The following is a 20631-nucleotide window of genomic DNA, read 5'->3' on the forward strand; positions in this document are numbered from 1 at the left end:
AAGGAGACCTACAGATGTGGATGATGGAAGCAGCTGGACTCCCTATTCCACAGTCTAATCACACAGTTCCTGGTGCTGGTGGCTGTGATATCAGCCGCAGGGTAGCTTGGCTGCAGGGATTTCTGACCTCTGATTAGAAGTTGCAGACTTGACCTTGTACCTCACTTGAGGTATATTATGACCTTGAAGCCAGAAGATTGGTGGCTATCTCATGCCTTCCCTTTTCCCTGCCTCTCAAATGATTTTATAACCACCCAATTCTCTATATTAAATTCTTTTCTCCTAGGTTTGTTCATCAGTCTCCACCCGATAAAAAGTCCCAAATATTAAGGGAATTATCGTATAAAGAATTGAACTTCCTAGATATAGCAAGACCCTAACATGCAGAGTGTAGCTATCAACTGCATGCACCTCAGGGATGATGCTGAGATGGGTTCCACCTGCTTCTGCTCTGAGCAGCCACCTTATTTCCAATAAATTTTATATATTTTTTCCTATTTCAACTGTGAGCTTAATCTAATGTTATAGCCAACCTGTAGCACATCTGAGACCCTGCCAATTCCTCACTTCATTACCCAAATGCCAAATCAAATCATTATCCTACTGATCTTTTAACAGCATTTGATCACATATGTTTAAAATTTTCTCCTCGCAGGTAGTTACACTAACTCTCTAAATAATTGTTTTCAATTTTATTTGTTCATATACTTTAAAATCCATCAATTAAACTGAGGTACTCCAGGGATCTGTCCTTGATTACATCATTTACCTCTTATATTCTCCATTTAATCCGAGGTATTAATTATTAATTATTTCCTCAATTATACCCAAGTCTTGACCCTTGTCACAACTCACGGAGTCCCATGTCCCATTATTAATTGTGCATTTCAACTATGATTCATAGGCAAATCAAATGAAACACACTGAATCCTTTATACATTCAATAATTCATGTAAATCTACTATAAGCCAGGCAATTTTCTATGTTCTGGGATAAAAATTGAGACAGCCATCACTTCTCTTATAGAGATTACAAGCTAACTACATAAAAATAATTGTAATATATGAATTTTTTGTACAAACACTGTGGTCAAAATTAAGCAGACAAGTGAGATAGTTTAGGTGGGGATGCGGAAATATCTTTGTTAAAAAAGTAATATTTGATCAAGGACTTAAAGGATAAGAAAACAACTCATGAAACTGCTATGAAGAGAACACTGTAAGTACAAAGATGAAATGTGCCTTGAGGGTTTAAAGAAGGGGGGCAGTCTGTGGAGAGCAGGATGACCAAGGTGTGGGGAAAGGAGATGGAGTTCAGAGAAGGCCACTGGGGGTGGGGTGAAGAGAAACCCTGTGCAGCATGATAGGTCTTTATAATCACTATGGCTTCATCTCTGAACAAAATAGGAAGCCACTGGAATGCCTTCAGCAGAAGAGAATTATGCACTAATTACTTAACTATTTGTTTAATAATAAGAAGCCCTCGTGATCTTTTATTTAGGCTATACTCCAGGGGTGGCATAAGCCAAATGGGAAAGCCAGTTTAGGACTTTATGCAAAAATATACATTAAAAGCAAAACCAAACCAAACCAACAAAAACAACTAGAGTATAGAATATAGAATATAGAAATTTCATGAGAATAGTAAGACCCTGTAAACACCTTGTTGGTAAAAGAGTCAATAAGACTTGCTAAAGTGTTGGGTGTATGGTCTGAGTAAACAAGTTGATTAACAATGACTGTGAGTCTCTTGACCTGAACAACTGGAGACAGTTGCCACTTACTGAGATAGGAAAGAATGCCAAAGGAAGATATGTAGAGGTGAATACAGATTCGCTTTTGATATCTGGACATTTGGAGATTTGCATTGGCTCTAGAACATCTTTGTGGAGAGGGAATTAAGCTTGATATAAAAGTATAGAATTCAGGGAAAATATCCAAGCTGACGACATATTTTGGAGTTTTAGAGTATAGGTGGTATTTAAATCATAAAAATTAGAATAACAAAGGTGTGAGTGTAGATAAAATAAAAAGAGACCACCAAACTGAAGTACAGTGATTTTTAAAGTTCAGAGAAATATGGAACTACTAGGAAAGAAGACCAAAAAGAGCCTGATGAGGAAGAAGAAAAACCAGGAAAGCATGGTGACATGACTGCTATGTTGTGGGTTAGAGAGATGACTCAAGGAGAAAGACACACTCGATTGTGTAATCTGCTGCTAGATGAAGAAGCATGAGGATTGAGAATTGACCGCTGGATCGAGCATGAGAAGGTCAATGGATACCTTGATAATAGTAGGTTTTACAGAGCAGTGGAGGTAAAAACAAGACTGAAAGTGTTTGTGACAGAATGAGAGGAAAGTAATTAGGTGCAGCAAATATAGTCAATTATTTTGTGAACTTTATTAACAGAAATGATGCAGAAGTGGAGAAATGATACAGTAGCCAGAAGGATTCATAAGGTCACAATAATTTTATTTAAGACAGAAGGAATTATTTTCCACTCTAGAATAAGAAAGAAAGAAAGAAAGAAAGAAAGAAAGAAAGAAAGAAAGAAAGAAAGAAAAAAAGAAAGAAAGAAAGAAAGAAAGAAAGAAAGGAAGGAAGGAAGAAAGGAAGAAAGGGACTTTCCTGGTGGTGCAGTGGTTAAGAATCTGCCTGCAAATGCAGGGGACATGGGTTTGAGTCCTGAACTGGGAAGATCCCACATGCTGCGGAGCAAGTAAGCCTGTGCACCACAACTACTGAGCGTGCACTCTAGAGCCCGTGAGCCACAACTACTGAGCCCATGAGCCACAACTACTGAGCCCATGTGCCTAGAGCCCGTGCTCTGCAACAAGAGAAACCACTGCAATGGGAAGCCTTTGCACTGCAACACAGAGTAGCCCCTGCTCGCCGTAACTAGAGAAATCCTGTGTGCAGCTACGAAGACCCAACACAGTCAAAGATAGATAGATAGATAAATAAATAAATAAATAAATAAATAAATTTATTTAAAAAAAAGAAAGAAAGAAAGAAAGGGAGGGAGGGAGAAAAAACAAAGAGAAAAACAGAAAAGAAAAGAAAAAAGGCTTATTTTTTTTATATTGACATTCACCAGACCAAAAGAAAAGCAATCCATTTCCCTAATTTTATATATATATTTTATATATATACTCTCTCTCTCTCTCTCTCTCTCTCTCTCTCTCTCTATATATATATATATATATATATACACATACATTTATATATTAGGTTATTTAGAGAAAGATAGAAATAGAAACATAGAAATCAAGATAGTTGTTTCATGATAAGTGGATCATGTTGCTTTATGACTAAAAACTCCAAACTTCCCTTGTTGTATATATGATGTAACAGAATGTAAGCATGATGAATGTTTTTAAGGAGATCCATAATTTGCTTTCTTACTAACTTTCTATTCATATCACCACCACTGACCCACCCACAGGATATGCCATTCAGTCCTCCATTAAATGCTCATGCCTTTTCCCATCTTGATTCTTTCCATCTTTCTACTACTTCGTCATTGGATCTGTTTCTACTCCTTCAGATTCAGTTCAAAAGTTGATACCTGTTTGAAGCTTTCCCCAAGAATTACAATCATAATTTCATTTTGTGTTCCCAGGCATTTGATTCACACTTCTATTGCAACTCATATCTTTTATACTATAACTTACTTGTGAAAATCAGTTGCTAAGTATTATTCATCTTCAGATTCCCAAGATCTAAACCAGTGCTTAGCGCCTACCAGAATCACACTTTATGTATGCTGAGTGAGTAGATTAATAAGTCATTCAGAATTGATACAAGCATGGCTCCCTAAAAATAATATCTAGTTATATTAGTTTAATTTTTTCAGAGGAGTATGGGAATGAGGAAATTACAAGGATGTCATAAATAGTTTTTGAAGACAAATAAAAGCTTGCCTTACAATATAGGAAAAAAAGAGAAAGATGTAGATTTTCCAGGCTAGATCATAAAACTGATCATGTAGGAGAAATCTAGTTTTATATTCAGTTGAAGAAAGTGTGTTTTCAAGTGAACTACTTTTAACCTGCTTTCAAGTTTTACAGAACAAGGGTCTGGATAAAATGCTGTCCAGGTACAAGGGCAAGTAGATTGACTATAATTCCATATCTACAGAATTCTGTTCAATTGATCCAGTTTAACCTGTAAGATGGTCTCTATTCACAAAAATGACTTGTATAGGCTTACCCACGACCTAGGTGAAAATACAGACAACTGCTTCATGATATTTGTGAATTAGATCAATCTGAGAAAGAGAGCAAAAATATTGGATTTGACAGGGTCTCAGTAGATTAAAATGATGAGCTCAAATGGGCACGATGAAATTTAATAGGGGTAAGTACAGAGTCCTGAACTGAGGTTAAAAAAAGAAATCAATTGTGAAACATAGCACAGGGGACCTCACTTAATAGCAGTTTGTGTGAAAAAGATGTAGGAAAAAACACTGGAAGGAAAAATGTGGCAAAATCAAATGAAATTTTGTATTACTTAATAAAATACAGTGTTCAGAATAAACAAGGTCATTATCCCATTATCAGATTTTACTGTGCATTCATCTGTGATGTCCAGATCTGGGTATTATATCTAAAGAGACATCAACAATATGGATTATTGTTTATAGTTTATTTCTTATACCCATAAGAAAAGTGACAAATATAAACTATAATTTGGCTATAATAGTAAGTCACTAACACTTGTCGAGCACACACCGTGTGCTAGTGCTTTGGCTGAATTTCCTCACTTAGTCCTCGCAATGGTCTTCTCAGGTAGATCTTGGAGAGGCTGCTGTGGCATGCTGAAACCCCCTTCAGGTCCAAGGCTCCCTTTCCCCAGTGCTGGAAGTGTTAACTGCTGACAGCTTACAGCAGAGTCCCTCCCCTGAAACTGCCCAGGAGAAGGTAACTTGATCAGAAAAGGGTGTCTATTAATGAAGCAAAGGTGAGATCTCCATATTAAGGTTTAATATGAAAAGTTTACAGTTAAAAACTAAGTATAGCAATGATGAAATGAATTAACAAAGTTAAGAAAATTATGCATAAAATCATTTGATGGGGCTGAAAAGATAAAGTCTTTCAGGAAAAGCTCTTTAAAATACACATGTACATATACAGAATGGCTTGTCAGATTATGATCTATTGGAAGTAGAATACTATAAAGAAGAAATGATAATTGTTAACTATATGCTTGCAATTTCATTTATCCTTATGTGTTCTACATTTTTAATTTGCTCCAAGATAGGCATTTAAATAAAAAAAAACAAAGTATGCTTCCTAGCTAGAAAGTCACCAGGAGGTACATTTTTAAAAATTTCATCATGAAATCCTTAAAAAAAATCTCCTTCTGTCTCAGTCTCTAATTTTATTTTTATTTGGCATGTTGATAAACATTAATCTAACAAAATTAGTTATCAATCACATGTGAAAAATGTTGTGTTTCCCATAAAATTATAGAAAAAAAGTATTTCATTTTTCTGAAGATGAGAACTAGACCAAAGAGGACTGGACCAATCTTTGCCCATGAATATGAAGCCAGAGTTTAATAGAAGGGTTTCTGTGATTTAATCAAAGCACAGTGAAAAATCTCTTATTTTAAAAAAATCATTCTAGAAATGAACAATCGTAGGTTCCTTGGTATTACTTTTGTGAAAATGTAAAAACAAAGATGGGGTTAAAGAATAGGACTTGACCCATTAAGGTCATACGTAGGAAACGGTACCATAAAAAGGAATGCTGCCCTCTGGAGCACTTTGAGCTAGCCAATATTTTAGTCTACTCATTATTTAAATTGTTATAATGATAGATATAACAACAAATGTGTTTACATATTTTTTCCTAATTTGTGAATGCAACTTTCTTCTATAAAATAGGTATAAATATCTCGTGTAATTCATTGAAATACTATGACAATTATGAAGATGAATACTCATGATTCAATTTAGCTAATCATTTCTATCTCTTCTTACTATAACTTTATATAGCTGTTCTTTCCCAACAGAGATAATGGCAAAATAAATGGGAGGCATGGAGGTGAAATATCCAGCTCATGAGTATGAGTGGCATCCATATGCCTATTTCTATACCCTGTTATATTTTCACTGTTACTGAAGACTGTATCTCCATTGTTAAGAACAATGCTATCATCATACTTATTAAGAGATTTAAAAGAAATGTCTAAATAAATTGCTATATTTTAGAGTGAAAATTATACCTGAATATTTTAAAATATTAGTAGTATGTGAATAAATGATTATTTAATATGAAAAATGCTCTTCTTAATAATTTAAAGCAACTTACAGGATCATATATCAAAGTATGTATGCACACATGCAAAAGATGTGGCTATTTATTAAGATAGTCACCTGTGTTCACAAGTTATGTTGCTTTTCTAAAGCGGCTCTATCTTATGCATATTTGTTTATTGGCCTTAGTTTCTTTCCTTTTTATTCTTTATCCTTTTAAAATAAATGTATATTTATAGAAAATTTGCAAGAATTGTGCATGGAACTTTTCTTTTTAATCCGAACTATTTAAAGTAAGTTGACATGATGCTAGCTTTAGCATTTATTTTCTGCAACATAACATCCTCCTACATAAGATCTATGAAATAATTAAATGCCATCTAATCCAAAGACCACAACCAAATTTTACCCTTATTCCAATAATGTCCTTTATAACAAAAGGATGTATGCATGGAATTTATTTGTTATGTGTCTTTTCCTCAATCATTCCTTGCTTTTCATGGCTTTGACACTTTGAAGGCTAGTTATTTTGTAGATGGTACCTCAAATTGGATTTGTCTTATATTTCCTCACACTAGATTCTGATTATTCATTTTTGGCAAGAATATCACAGCTGTTATTCTGTGTTCTTTCCATTGCCTCTTTTTGATAGTATGCAAGTTTAATTTTCTCATTGCTAATGATATTAACTTTGATCATTTAATCAAAATGGGATCTGCTAGTTTTGTCAACTGTAAAGTTACTATTTTTCCCTTTGTAACTAACTAATAATTTGGGAGTAGGTACTTTAAGACATATTGATTTTTTTCTCATCTAACTCTCACAACCTCTTTAGCAACCATTGATGTTCCTCAGCTGAATTACTGTATATTCTGATGTTTGTTAAAGTTGGATAATGGATGTTTTTAACATACAGCCATCCTTTTAAAAAGAAAAATCCTTTCTTTATGGCTCAACACATTATTCCAGGCTTATCTTGTACTTCTCTGCCCCACTCCTAGAATCAGCCAATTTTACAAACAGCCCTGGTTACTCCCAGTGAAGAAGGGTACTTAGAAACCAAGATCTGTCTGCCAAGTGTGCTCTTTTGTTATTGGGATGTTGTAGCTCCCAAATCATCTCAGTGTGTAGAATTTGCTCAGAAATTGTTTTCTAAATCACATTCCTGGCAAAGGAAGCTCCTTGTAGAAGTGGCTGAACACACACACACACACGCCACCTTCACTTCTTTTCTCTATCCATCTATGTGCATAAGACCAGAGTACCCCCAATAACCAATCATCAGCCTAGGATCATTCTAATTTTTGCCTTTTCCCTATCTCTTCTCCAAAGGTTAAATAACTATATTAGCTATATTAGCCATGCTAACCCTACCAACTTTGCAGAAAAGAATCACCCATCACTGCCCCCACTCCTTCATTTAAAACCCTCCTTACTCTGATCAGGTTCTAATCCTCCTCTCTGGGCTGCTGTTTCTGTTTTAAAACAGGCACATCCTTTTCACACAGCCTGGGCTCCAACACTGAACCACTGAAGACCCCTTAACTCCATTCACCCCCTTCAGGGTCTAGCACCTTATGCCAGGCTGCTGTGCCCTACCCCATCCATATACAAATGCCTACCTTGCTCAGAGGTAGGATTTAATTATCCAGGAGGGAAAAAAGGAAGGAAAGAAGGAAGAAAGGAGGGAAGAAAAAAATATTTTTGATGTAAAATAATTTAAAATGTAGCTTTTCCTTTTTTCACTGAATATGTAGTACAAAATTTCATGCTAAATTTTGCCTGTTTTAATTTATTGCTCTTTGGGAACAAAGTAATATGGTATAGTGTAAAATAACATAAGTCAAATGAGCTTGACCTTTTACTAGGTCAAATAGGCCAATGACATATTGAATGGTGGTATTAACATATATTTTGAAATATTTAAATTTCTATATAATGTTTCTCATAATATTTCATTTAAAATCACATTATACTTTTAGTGTTTGAATTCTGTAGGAAAGACTAAATTTTATAAGCATTAAATAAAGGAGTCTCCTCAAAGGAATCATATTCATAAATATTGATATTTAAAGGTATGTTTCCCACCTAAGATACAGTGTCTAATTCATTTTTATATCTTCATAACAATTTCAGTTGAATATATCTTTTCTGAAACAAAGTTTTAGCCTGTATTAGTCACAAGATTTTGGAATATGAGGACAATTGCAGTATTTGAGAAATATTTCCAACAACATAATAACTCTTATCTTGAATGAACATTTTCTGTTTTTTACTATAGTGGGAAAGAGGGAAACTCACTAATTTCATGTCTTCATTAGAAGGATATGTATAAAATATATTTTTTAATGAAAAATATTACTGTAAGTAATGTGAGATATGAAGGTACACAGACATTAGTATTTCCTTGAATTTAATAAGATTGTTTAAATCTCAACAGTATAATGTTCTATTTTTCATATTTTCTTAGAATTATGAACTCTCAAAAACTGAAAAAAATGTTTGGTCATTTATCAAGTTTTACCTTATAGAAAACTGGGTCATATATATTGCCTCGTAAAAAAAGACAATATATAACAGTACATCAGTATTAATATAATTATACATAAATATATATAGTAATATAATAATCATATGTCTAGTTATTATTTATAAAAAGTTCATACAAATTACAAGAACATTGCCTAATTTACTAAGGCTTGGAATTAATGTGAGTAGTGAATTCTTCTCACCATTACAGTTGATACTTCAATTTACTGTCAATGAATTTGATGTGATTTAACATGTTTCATTTTCCTAGAACTTAATTTGCTTGTATTATGGTTTATTCAGATGCCTAAATGTGTAGAGTCTACTTCCAATGACTTTCACTGAGATTAGTTTTCTAATGACTTCCTGGCAGACAGTGCACAGTGGTTTATTTCCTTCCTTATTTCATCCCTTCAGCCTCCTTTCCCTTCTAACTTTACCTCTCATCTTAACTTTTTCCTTCTTGTTTCCTTCCCTAAAACCGTTTCAAAACAATCCTTCTCTCCCTTTCCCCCCAGTGTAGTAAAATAAAACTTGAATTGGAGTATAGCAGGTTTTACAGTTACACAATAATTTGATTATTATTAGCTTTGTAAACTTTTAAATTTCCCTTTTGATCTTTACAACTAATGATTTATTTTGAGATATATTTACAAATCAAAAGAAATAAATATCATTCATAACAATATAAAAGAATAGTTACATATTTGAACTCTGAAAAAGTTTTAAAATATTTTCGTGGAAGTTATTTATTCTATCAAAACATAAGATTACAGTAATTTTCTGATATTTCTTGACCTGGACTTAGAAGACAATAGATCACATTTTTGCATCATCTGAACTTTGCAAAGCATAAAAATGTATATTTCCAGATTCCTAATCAGTCTTGTAAAACATAATGGCAAATTCTATAACTATATGTGCTTGTATATACTCACATAAATATAAATAAAAACATATCAGGGTTTCTAGTTAAAGTAAATTTTAATCTACATGATATTATTTTTATATCTTTAAGCTTTAAGGGAAGAACTGGAATGCCTTTATATATACAAAATGAAACATTTCAGCAAGTTACATAACTCTAAATTTTCTATTTAGCTTAAACATAAGGTTACTATTTGTTCTTTCAAATTTAGAATTTTAAAATAGATTAATTTCATTTTCTCTAAAGATATCTTTTGTTTTTATTTTTTGACAAGATTCTTACTTTACATGAAATGTAATTTGATGTCTTAAGACATACGTTTCCTACTTCTTTCATAGATGTGTCATATATAAAGTTGGGGTAATTAGAATCAGGGTTAAAATTAATCTTGAAGTCCTCACTATATATCAGATACAACTGTTCTAAATTTTTAAGCACCAGTTCTTTGTTTCTAATAATAACCTGTATCAGGATTATCAAAATGTAAACGTTATTTACTTCCAGAAATATTTTATGAATTCTCAGAAATTACTGTGCTATACTTACCAGCCAAAGCAAGAATATATTCTTGAAATCTTGTTCCTATACGGTTAGTGGCTGTGCAATTATATCGTCCAAAGTCATTGTCAGATGTAGGTGCAATCTAAAATAAGTATAATAATAAAAATTTCACAATTTTAAAATAATATCACAGAAATTTTAAAATAGCCTCTAGCATGCCTTACCATCTTTACACATATTCAATTATTCACAACTGCCTGCCGTAACTCTTTTTTCTGTCCTTTTAAGATGTAATCCATGTATCCGTACTACCCATAGGCCCAGGTAAATTATAGTTAGTCTAACAATTTATTAAGTAAATGCCACTATTTTGTTACATATATTGAATAGAAAAATCATTAATTACAAATGAAAGTTCAGAAAGTAGTACACAGTTTGAAAAATATGTATTCTGTAACTGCTGCAGACCTGACTTTGAAAATAGGAATCTTGTACCAAAAGCGTTGTTAACTCTTTGTTTTCTAGGTTGTAGCCTAAGAACAGGCAGATTTAAAGTTAAGAAAGGCTCAAAATATGTCGGCTTTCTCTTCCTCTTATGACTTTATTGAACATAAAATACTAACAAAAGATGAGGACCCATTTAAAAGGAAAATCTTTCCAGGAAGGCATTTTGCAAGGAAATATTGCCCTTGTGTAGCAATTCCTGTAGATAGGCACATTATCTTGATATCTAATAACAGTATCTTGCCTCCATTTCTGTTCAATTCCTATAATTCTCTTTCAGTTTAGGTGGAAAATAGCTGACCTCAGTCCTTACACATTTGAAATCCATAATTAAGTTAACATTCTGGGATTCTATTGCTGAATGGTGGGACCAACCCTGTAATTATAATGTACCGAAATTCTGAAGTATCAATTCAGAAAAGAGATTTGATGATAGTAAAGATATAATTTTCAATCCCAGTTACTATTATTAAGAGAGAATATGCTTACAACAAGAGTTGCTGTTAATTTCAAGTCTGTCCCCAAAGGGGGAAATGGTTTTGTGTTAATGGGAGGCTATTAACTAAAAGTGCAATTTTGAGGTCCATTGAAGATGATAATTCTGAAAGAGTACAAAAAAGCTGTGTCATTCATCTTCTAGTCAGCTGTCCATCTAGGAATAGATCATACGTGTAAGGATTAGAGGCTTTAACAGCTCTTATATAAGTACTTCTAAGTGACTAAAATATTCATTTTTCATACATTCAGGTTTTAATAAATTAGGTTAATTTAACTCTAAAATAATTTTACTACTGAGAAAGGAATTTGACCAAAAAAATGTCTTTCTTCTACAGGCATATGAGAAAGACATTTGTATACCCCATAGGGAAGAATGTGTACTGAATCAATGCAACGCAAAGACAGGATGGCCGTGACAAAGAATCCTGACTATTGCACAGCTCCTCAAGATTAATGAAGTAACTTAAATATACCTATTTTAACTGGAATAAAACTTTAAAAAGCTCAATTCAGTTGTTTTTCTGTTCCTGGGAGTTTGCCTATCAAAAGATAAAAGCTTTATAATTCTATCTGAAATAATTTCTTTATCGTGTTTTATGATTAAAAAATACAGAAAATACCCCTAGTAGCACAGACTATTAAGAGCACACAGATCTAGACAACTGGGCCAAATCATGTGCCCTGCAGTATATTTGGTGTATTCTAGGAAAACAGTAAAGTCCAATAGGGGTTGTACACCCAATCCCAGCACGGTGAAATAATAGATAATTTTATCAAAATAATATACAACAAAGATACATAATATATATTTATTTTAAATATTTAAATGTTTAAAATATGCAGTTTATTATTGATATTTATCTAATAAGTGCTAGAAACATCTACTTATGATACCACTTCTTCATATTTTAATATGCAGTCAAAATAATTCAAGTTTACTTCAGATGTTGGGCTTTGATAGAATGTAACAGAATAACAAATGTGGTTTTGAACACCAAAATATAAACTGAGAGTACAATGTTAATAAAGGAGTTTGCAAGTCTTTTTCCTAAACCTCCAAAAACTTGATTTCCTCTTTCTCTATATTCCATGGTGAGAAAATCATTTATTTAACAGTTTGCATCTTTACTCAGGGCAAGGAACAATACAGATGATCCAGAGCAGAATATTATTCCAATCAACCTATTAGAAACCTCCTGCATCAAATTTTGTTCATATATTGAAAAGTTGTCCTCTTACCACAGGGGAGTGCCTAGGCAAAACAAATGAACAAATTTGGATGTCCTTTAGAAATGAATTTATTGGCAATAACCCAAAGGATTTATAGAATGTTTTGTTACTTTCAAAAAATCATAAATTAAAAAATGAATATATGTATTTAATCAAAGAAAAAGGAAGAAGTTTAAAAATTAATTCAAGAAATCTATTATTGACCAATTTGTTATTAATTGTAAAATTGATTTTTTTATAGTTTTTATATGTTCTTAAGAATTAGCAATTATGTCACTACTATAATAATTACTAAATAAAAATAATTATAATGTACTATCCTAAGGAAATATGTATGGTACTAATTCAAAATTAGTAATGATTATTATTGCTTTTTATTGTTGTTATTGTTATTTTGCTTTATTTTGTCTTTAAGTTATGCTAGTTACTCATCTGTATTATTTATTCAGGATTTAAATTTAATTTATGAAAATAGTATACACATAACAAGTTTATGCTCAAGGTCAACGCTTTAACAAACATTACTTGGCTATGTATAAACAAAAATTGCTTAGGTTTTACTTTGGGGTGGGGAGAAATGCCATTTAGGCAGAAGATTAAATGACATGAAAGCTTTATATGAGTAAAATATTTAAATGTCGATTTATAAATGTTGCTGACACTGATTACAGAGAATTATGAGCTATTTCAGAAACTGAAAAGTGGCAAGATGAAGCAAAGCTGAAATTACAGATCAGTCTGTCATTTAAACATGAACTTAAATCTACTTGTTATGGACTGAATCATGTCCCTCCACAAAATTCAAATGTTGAAACCCTAATCTCTAAAGTGACTGTATTTGGAGATAGGGTCTTTAAGAAGGTAATTAAGGTTAAACTAGATCACAGGAGTGGGGCCTGGTGTCCTTATAAGAAGAAAAGTCACCAGAGCTCGCTCTCTCTTTCTCTGCATCCCCAGAGGAAAGGTCATGTGAGTACACAGTGAGAGGGCACCATCTGCAAACCAAGGAGATACGTTTCAACAGAAACCAACCCTTCTGGCACCTTGATATTGGACTTCTAGCTTCCAGAAATGTGTGGAAAAAATTGTTTCTGTTTTTTAAGCCACCCAGTCTGTGGTATTTTGTTATGGCAGCCCTAGTACACTAATACAATGACCCAAACTGAAGTTAAACCTAACCTCAGTTTTCTGCTATGGTTAAATACCTAAAATTTCAATTGAATCTGGCCAAAGTCTTTGTGACATTGAGCTCCCTGTCAATTTGCCAATAGTTCTTCTAATACAGATGCCAAAAAACAAACAAACCAAAAAAAAAAAAAAACCAATTTAAATTGAAATAGATTTAGACAAAGTGGCTTAATTACCAGTCAGTCAGCTATCCAAACATTTGGGGGAAGTGATAGCTAAATCATTGTATCAACTAAATGTTTCACTAAGTCCATTTATTGGGTGGAAGTGTTAATATGGCACCAATGTGAATACCTTTAAGTTAATGCGGTATGGATCTCAAAGGTTATTCTAAAACATGCATCTTTAAAATTTATGTATATTGAATTAGTAGAGAAAATGTAGCATCTTTTTAGCTAAAAAGGTTGTTTGAGGAAGATTCCTAATTGTTATGAAAGCATCATAAATTGGGAGGCTTGACGATCATTGTCACAGACTTATATAAACTTTGGAAATTGATATATACACACATAATCTGCAATTATTAAATTAAAGGTATTGTATTCAAACAGAACTTAGAGGCCAGACACTTGGCAGTATACAAACAATTATCTACAATCTTAATATAAAATAATAAAATAAAATGAGGCAATGAACAAGTAAATCTGGTTTATTTAGGAACGTGTAAATATGTAGTCAGTAGATAGCATTTATATATACCAGTCTAAGGAGCAGGAAGGTGTAACCACACACTCAAAGTCCAGTAGCAACACTGAAATTAAACATTTGGCCCTCAATAACTGACAAATTACTCATTCTTTCTCCCTATTTTTTTCCTGATATAATTGTGGTTTTTTTCCAAAAATAGATTCATTAAGAATAATGGCTTTTGCTATATACCCATATTACTATATAAGTAGTGAAACATTAACCATTAATGAGCCATGATCCAAATGCATAAAATTTCCCTTAAGTAAGTAAACATGAAATATATACAACAGGGTATATGTATATTATAGGATAGAAATATATCTTATATAATATATTAAGATACTAAGATATTTAAACATGTTCTAAAATAGTAGATAACTGCTAAAATAATACAATTTGTTGATATGTACATGAAGACTTACCTCTAATATTATTTTTCTCCCTGCACTATATGTCTTTAAATTAGTGGTGTTTTTAGCTGGCAAGACTAATTTCTCTCTTCTCCAATGGACTGATGCTGGTGGATTAGATTTCACATCACAGCTTATATTGATTGGATTTCCTTCCCAAGAGTAATAAATTGTTTGGTTTGATATGAACTTGGGAGCATCTGTAAAGCAATATAATATAACATTACAGACCTTTTATTTAAGAGAGTCATTTAATTAGTATAAACAATAGTAATCATTACTGACTACAAAAAGAAGCCACAGCAATTCTACTTTCGTATATTTAATACGTGATGTCCGAAATAATGAAAATATATCATTTGACTGTTTCATCAAATCATTTTAATAGTAATATAAAAATATTCAAAGTCAGCCAATTATTAAAATATGAAATATTAACATTCAGAGTTGTTTGCTTTTAATAATCTGACAAAAATTTCCATGAAGTAAATTAATGGCTCTCTACATATGTGAAATATATTTCTGAAGCAACTCATATTATAAAGTGAAAGTTTAGGATAAAACAAAATCTGTGGTCTTGTGTCATTTTTTTAACTTTGTCCTAGTCATATAATTTCTTCTATAAAATATTTTAAGGCAGATATAAAATCTAAATTGAAATGGTAATATCACAACTAAACAACAAATATTTTCCTGAAATGTCATTTCCAGTTTTTAATAACCAGGTATGTTTAATTTAATCAACAAAAGTTAATTTGAATATTAATCAGTTTCTATAATGCTGTGTCAATTGTCAGGCCCCTACACCAGACCTCTGTAATGATAGGTAAGAGAAAATAGAAAATACATTATAAATGCATTATATATCATTTTATTGAAGAAACCTAATTTTGAAGACGCAGACATGGTTTTTAGTCTTGTTCCATTCAAGAACTATGACATAGCCCAAATGCCAATCAACCATAACTTCTTTGAGTCTCAATATCTTGACTGTATAATTGAGAGGATTCATTTTACAAATTTCTACATAAAAACATACTCTTAAATTAAGTGGTAGCTAAAACGTTGCTGGTATTTATACTGATTATTGTTGCTACTAATATTAACTATTTAGAACTTAATATCCCTCATAAGTTATCAATTTCAAACTGCCTAAATTAAACCTTTTGTTTTACTACCCAAATTACTTAAAGATGATCTTCTCCCAATTTTGTTATATCAACAGATTATATATCAGATATGTAATATAAGAATTATAATCTCCAGTACAAACGCACAAATAATTATTTTAATATTCTTGTCCTATACATGTTTTACTGTATGTTTTCAATGCCAATCTCACATAGAAGTATGAAATGTTTATTGAATGCTTTCTATGTGACAGTAAGCTTACATATTTTATTTCATTTAATCTTTTTCATGACTTTGTGAAGAAAGTGTTACTTTGTCATAAGCATGAGGGATCCGGAGTAAGAGCTATCAAGCTTATTCTAGTACAAAGTTGTAGGCGTGGTATGTGAATCTGGGGCAATATTAACTACGGTCCATTGAATTTCCATTCAACCCAGGAATATTATAATATTCACTACTAGCAATGTGTTGGTGATGCGGACTTTATCATACATTATTGAGGAGAATATATTTGGGACAATTCCTCTGGAACACAAAAGCCTTAAAAAAAACTTTGTAATCTTGATTCTGCAAACTAGTCTTAGATATCTCTCCAGAGAAAAGTAGAAATATTATCAAATGTTAATATAAAGGACTTTTAGCACATTGTTATTGTAATAACAAAATCTCAAAACAACTTAATGTCCCACAAAAGAGGATCAGATAAATAGTGACACGTATTGGCACTTAAGTGTGCTAATATTACACAGATGTATCTGCTTATGGTTTTCCCTTAGCTGCAATGTGTCTGTCCTTCCCTTTACCTGGCTGCCTTCAAAACTAAGCTCCACGCTAACTTAACACAGCCTTTCCACAACCTACAATTGTGGGTTAGTTCCCTTACTTTGTGTTCCCACAGATCCTATGCTCTCCCTCAGCGTGGTCATAGAAATTGGAATGATCTATTGATATATGACTATTCCTCCACCAAATGATCTGAATCTTATGGGTTTAACAGATAAAGAAGATATGGTATATTGGGGTGGGGACCCTGCCAGCTCCAACACCACCCTTGCCTCGAGTCATTTAACCCGGCTTTTAGCATTTTAAAGAGGTCCCCTCAGGAGTTCTGGCCGCTGACTGATGGCCCCGTCCCCACCCGGAACCTCCTGGTGAGACTGTAACTAGTGATGTTTGTACAACCAAAGACTCTATTTTGTGCTTTAAGGAGAATAAAATTGACTATGTTTAAAAAAAAAAAGAAGATATGTTATTGAGATATATATGTACATATATATATATGTATATATATATAAAATGAAATATAACTCAGCCATAAAAAAATGAAATCTTGCCATTTGTGACAACATGTATGAACCTAGAGGGTATTATGCTAAGTGAAATAAGTCAGACAGAAAAAGACAAGTACCATATGACTTCACTTACATGTGAAATCTGAGAAACAAAACAAATAAACAAACATAACAAAACAGAAACAGACTCATAGATACAGAGAACAAATTTTCAGTTGCCATGGGGAAGGAGATTAAGAGGAACAAACTTCAAGTTATAAAATGAATAAGTCTCAAGAATGTAATGTGTGTATGGATGGCCTGAGGAATATAGACAGTAGTAATAATCTAGTAGTAATTTTTATGGTGATAATTAGACTTATCCTGGTGATCATCTCCTGATGTATAAAAATATCAAATCACCATGTTGTACAGCTGAAACTAATGAAATATTGTAAGTCAATTATACTTTAATAAAATAAGATTTGTCTTGGTCACAATTATATACCTGATGGCTTACACAATGTAAGATGCTTACTTGGTTCTCTAAAACTGTACATCAAATTTACTGGATATTAAACAGTCAGTTAATTTTTAACTCAGTGGTTCAGTTAAATTGAACAGAAGGTATTTTCAAGGAGAAAAGGAAAGAAAAAACTTTTTCAAGACCTGGGAAGATTAAGTGAAAAATCTAAGAATGTATAACTAATTAGGGTGCAACCGTAAGAGAAGCCAAACTTCCCGATATTCAAAGTCAAAAGTTAAGCTATATCTATATCCATTTCTAGCTCTAGCTCTATCTATAAAATATTTTATTACTGCTTAATCTATATGAACTATAACCGCTTTAGCATTATAATATTCTAGAGAGAGGTTTATAAATAATGTATTTGCATGTAATATATATAGCTCAATATGAAAATCACACACATTAATGTAACTATTAACACCTGACTCATAGTCTACTCTATCCGCAATATAGCATCTGTGTGTATGCGCATTATATTATTATAATTTAACCATAAACTTAGGGCATAATTTGGCTTTTCTGTAAAAGCAAGCAATTGCCACTAATTGCTTGCTTGATGATCTCAGTGGGGATTTAATTTGGAATTACTGACGCTGCATGCAAACGTGCTACAGGCAAAACATGCTATACTGAAAGCCACATTTAAAAATGTATTTGAGGTGTGAGGCAGGAAAATACTGATAACTCCTCTCTACAATAAAACAGAAACTAAATTCCTGTACACTGTATGCTTTGTAAATATCAAACCAGTAGCAAGGCAGCCATAGTCACTGGCACAAGGTTGGCATGTTAATGAAATCGAACAATTAATATTGGGCCACTTTTTGGAAAAGGATGTGCCTCTGGCAGAGGCAACATGTGAAGACTTCAGGCTAAACAAATGTAGCCGGATCTCGTGTTGGTAAACCCAAAATTGTAATTTTCAGAAAATTAGGCCTTTTCAGAAGAGTAAGGCTTTCACATCATGAGAGGCTTGAAATGTTGTACGGAGGAAATACATTTTGGCAGTTAAAAAGAAAAACAAAAAGACTAGAGGAAGGAAGAGGAATATGCCATGAGTAGAACTGTGGAAAGACCAGAATTGATGAGATATATATATGCAGATAGGAAGATAGGCATAGACAAAGTTTCACCTTGAAGTTGCATTCTTTGCATTCTTTGTCTAGGTTTTGTGCCCTGTATTCTATGCATTGGGAAAATTAATTCCTGACTACATGAACTATAAAGTTATGGAAACATCTCTTAAGGTACTATATGTCCCCTCAATCATATTAACTTCCAAATTAAAATATTTTACAAATTATAATGAATATAAATAACTTTATTGGAAGAACAAATTTTTTATCTGAGCAGAGTCGAGAAGAAAAATAAGAGAAACCTGAAAAGTGACAAAATCCAAACATGCCATTCAAGCTCCTTAATGTCTATGTCCATGGCCTGCTTTTAGCAAGAATCCTATTAGGCCAGTTTAGTAAGAATAATATTATCCTTGAAATTTAATCAAGTTCCTGTTAGTAATTTTCCATCCATTGACTCTTGTCATTCTGCTCATTGGCTATAAATCCCTACTTGTCCTTGTACTGAGTTGTGTTTAATCTTTTTGCTCCATTGCAGCAGTCTTGACCCCTACTGCAACAGTTTTGAATAAAGTTTTCCTTACCATTTTTAACAAGTGTCAGAATAATTTCTCTTTGACAAAAGAAAGGGCACTCCCAAGAAAGGTAATTAAAAACAAACAAATATACTTGCTTCCCTCTCTTTAAGAGGAAATGACAAAGACAGATCTGAAGCAAATGTGACCGTGGTAAGAACCATTGAGTTGTTTTCCGTAATTTTGTACATGTGAAGTGTTAGAGTTTGAATTATTTTTTGAATGTATCACACACACAATAAAAAGTATACCCCAACCAGACTTTCAGACAGGAAAGATGGGAGATTTATACCCAACTGAGTGAATTCACCAAGTTCTCATTGCAAGAAGAAGAGATCTTTGTATTTATAGTATCTAAATGTGAACCCAGCTAAACTTGCAACACTTGTGCACGCGGTCATTATAAGTTCTGCAGAACTGGACAGATCTCATAAGATCTAATATCTGGAAAGGAACATGGGAATTTTTATTTTACATACGAGAAACTTTGTTCTGGGATACTTGGGAAGGCTGTGGCAGAGCCAAGATCACAGCCTTTGGCTCTTTATATTCATTTCATAAAATCACACTGCTATGCCAGTTATTATATTACTAAGTATAAATATATTCTCAGGGACTAGTTTCTATAGATCATTAACAATGTTACTCAACATTGGAATTCATGTTTGAAGTGATTATACCAAGTAACCAAGGAGGCATTTCATTATGTCCTGTATACTATATTTAAGCAATAAAGTAAAAATATAATGCAGATTAGAATGATTTTAGTGAAAACACTGCACATTAGTACACCCACTTATGTCCAGGTGATGCCAAGAATGTGAGATAATTAAAATCATCAGTTTTCCAATTTCCATGCTGATGTACAAGAAGCTAAGATGTAAAAAGAAATATATTCTGGGGAATGCCTGTCATTTTCCCTACCCTGGATTTTATGGCTAGAACCATGTTTTGGCAACCTATTCTTGAATAAACAGTGCTTAGATAAAAACTCAGGAAAAGGGCTTCCCTGGTGGCGCAGTGGTTGAGAATCTGCCTGCTAATGCAGGGGACACGGGTTCGAGCCCTGGTTTGGGAAGATCCCACATGCCGCGGAGCAGCTAGGCCCGTGAGCCACAATTACTGAGCCTGCGTGTCTGGAGCCTGTGCTCCGCAACAAGAGAGGCCGCGATAGTGGGAGGCCCGCGCACCGCGATGAAGAGTGGCCCCCGCTTGCCGCAACTAGAGAAAGCCCTCGCACACAAACGAAAACCCAACACAGCCATAAATAAATAAATAAATAAATAATTTTTAAAAACCCAAAAAAC

The 20631-nt window shown here is 32.9% G+C and overlaps 1 protein-coding gene and 1 long non-coding RNA gene across 5 annotated transcripts in view; one reads left to right on the top strand and one right to left on the bottom strand.

Moving 5' to 3' along the window:
* Positions 1–20631, bottom strand: part of NCAM2 (neural cell adhesion molecule 2) — a 494475-nt gene that overhangs the window by 100336 nt on the left and 373508 nt on the right. For all 4 annotated transcript variants that reach the window (XM_082391901.1, XM_082391902.1, XM_082391904.1 and 1 more), the window contains exons 10-11: positions 14755–14942; positions 10268–10364 (exon numbers count right to left, since the gene is read on the bottom strand). In XM_082391901.1, the coding sequence (XP_082248027.1) occupies positions 10268–10364; positions 14755–14942 (285 nt within the window). The remainder of the gene's footprint in view (positions 1–10267; positions 10365–14754; positions 14943–20631) is intronic.
* LOC309628748 lies at positions 1138–20596 on the top strand. The gene is made up of 2 exons (XR_014244696.1): positions 1138–5368; positions 20327–20596. It is a non-coding gene; the product is annotated as an uncharacterized lncRNA (long non-coding RNA).

Source organism: Balaenoptera borealis, assembly GCF_965194805.1.
Source record: "Balaenoptera borealis genome assembly, chromosome: 5".
NCBI lineage: Eukaryota > Metazoa > Chordata > Mammalia > Artiodactyla > Balaenopteridae > Balaenoptera > Balaenoptera borealis.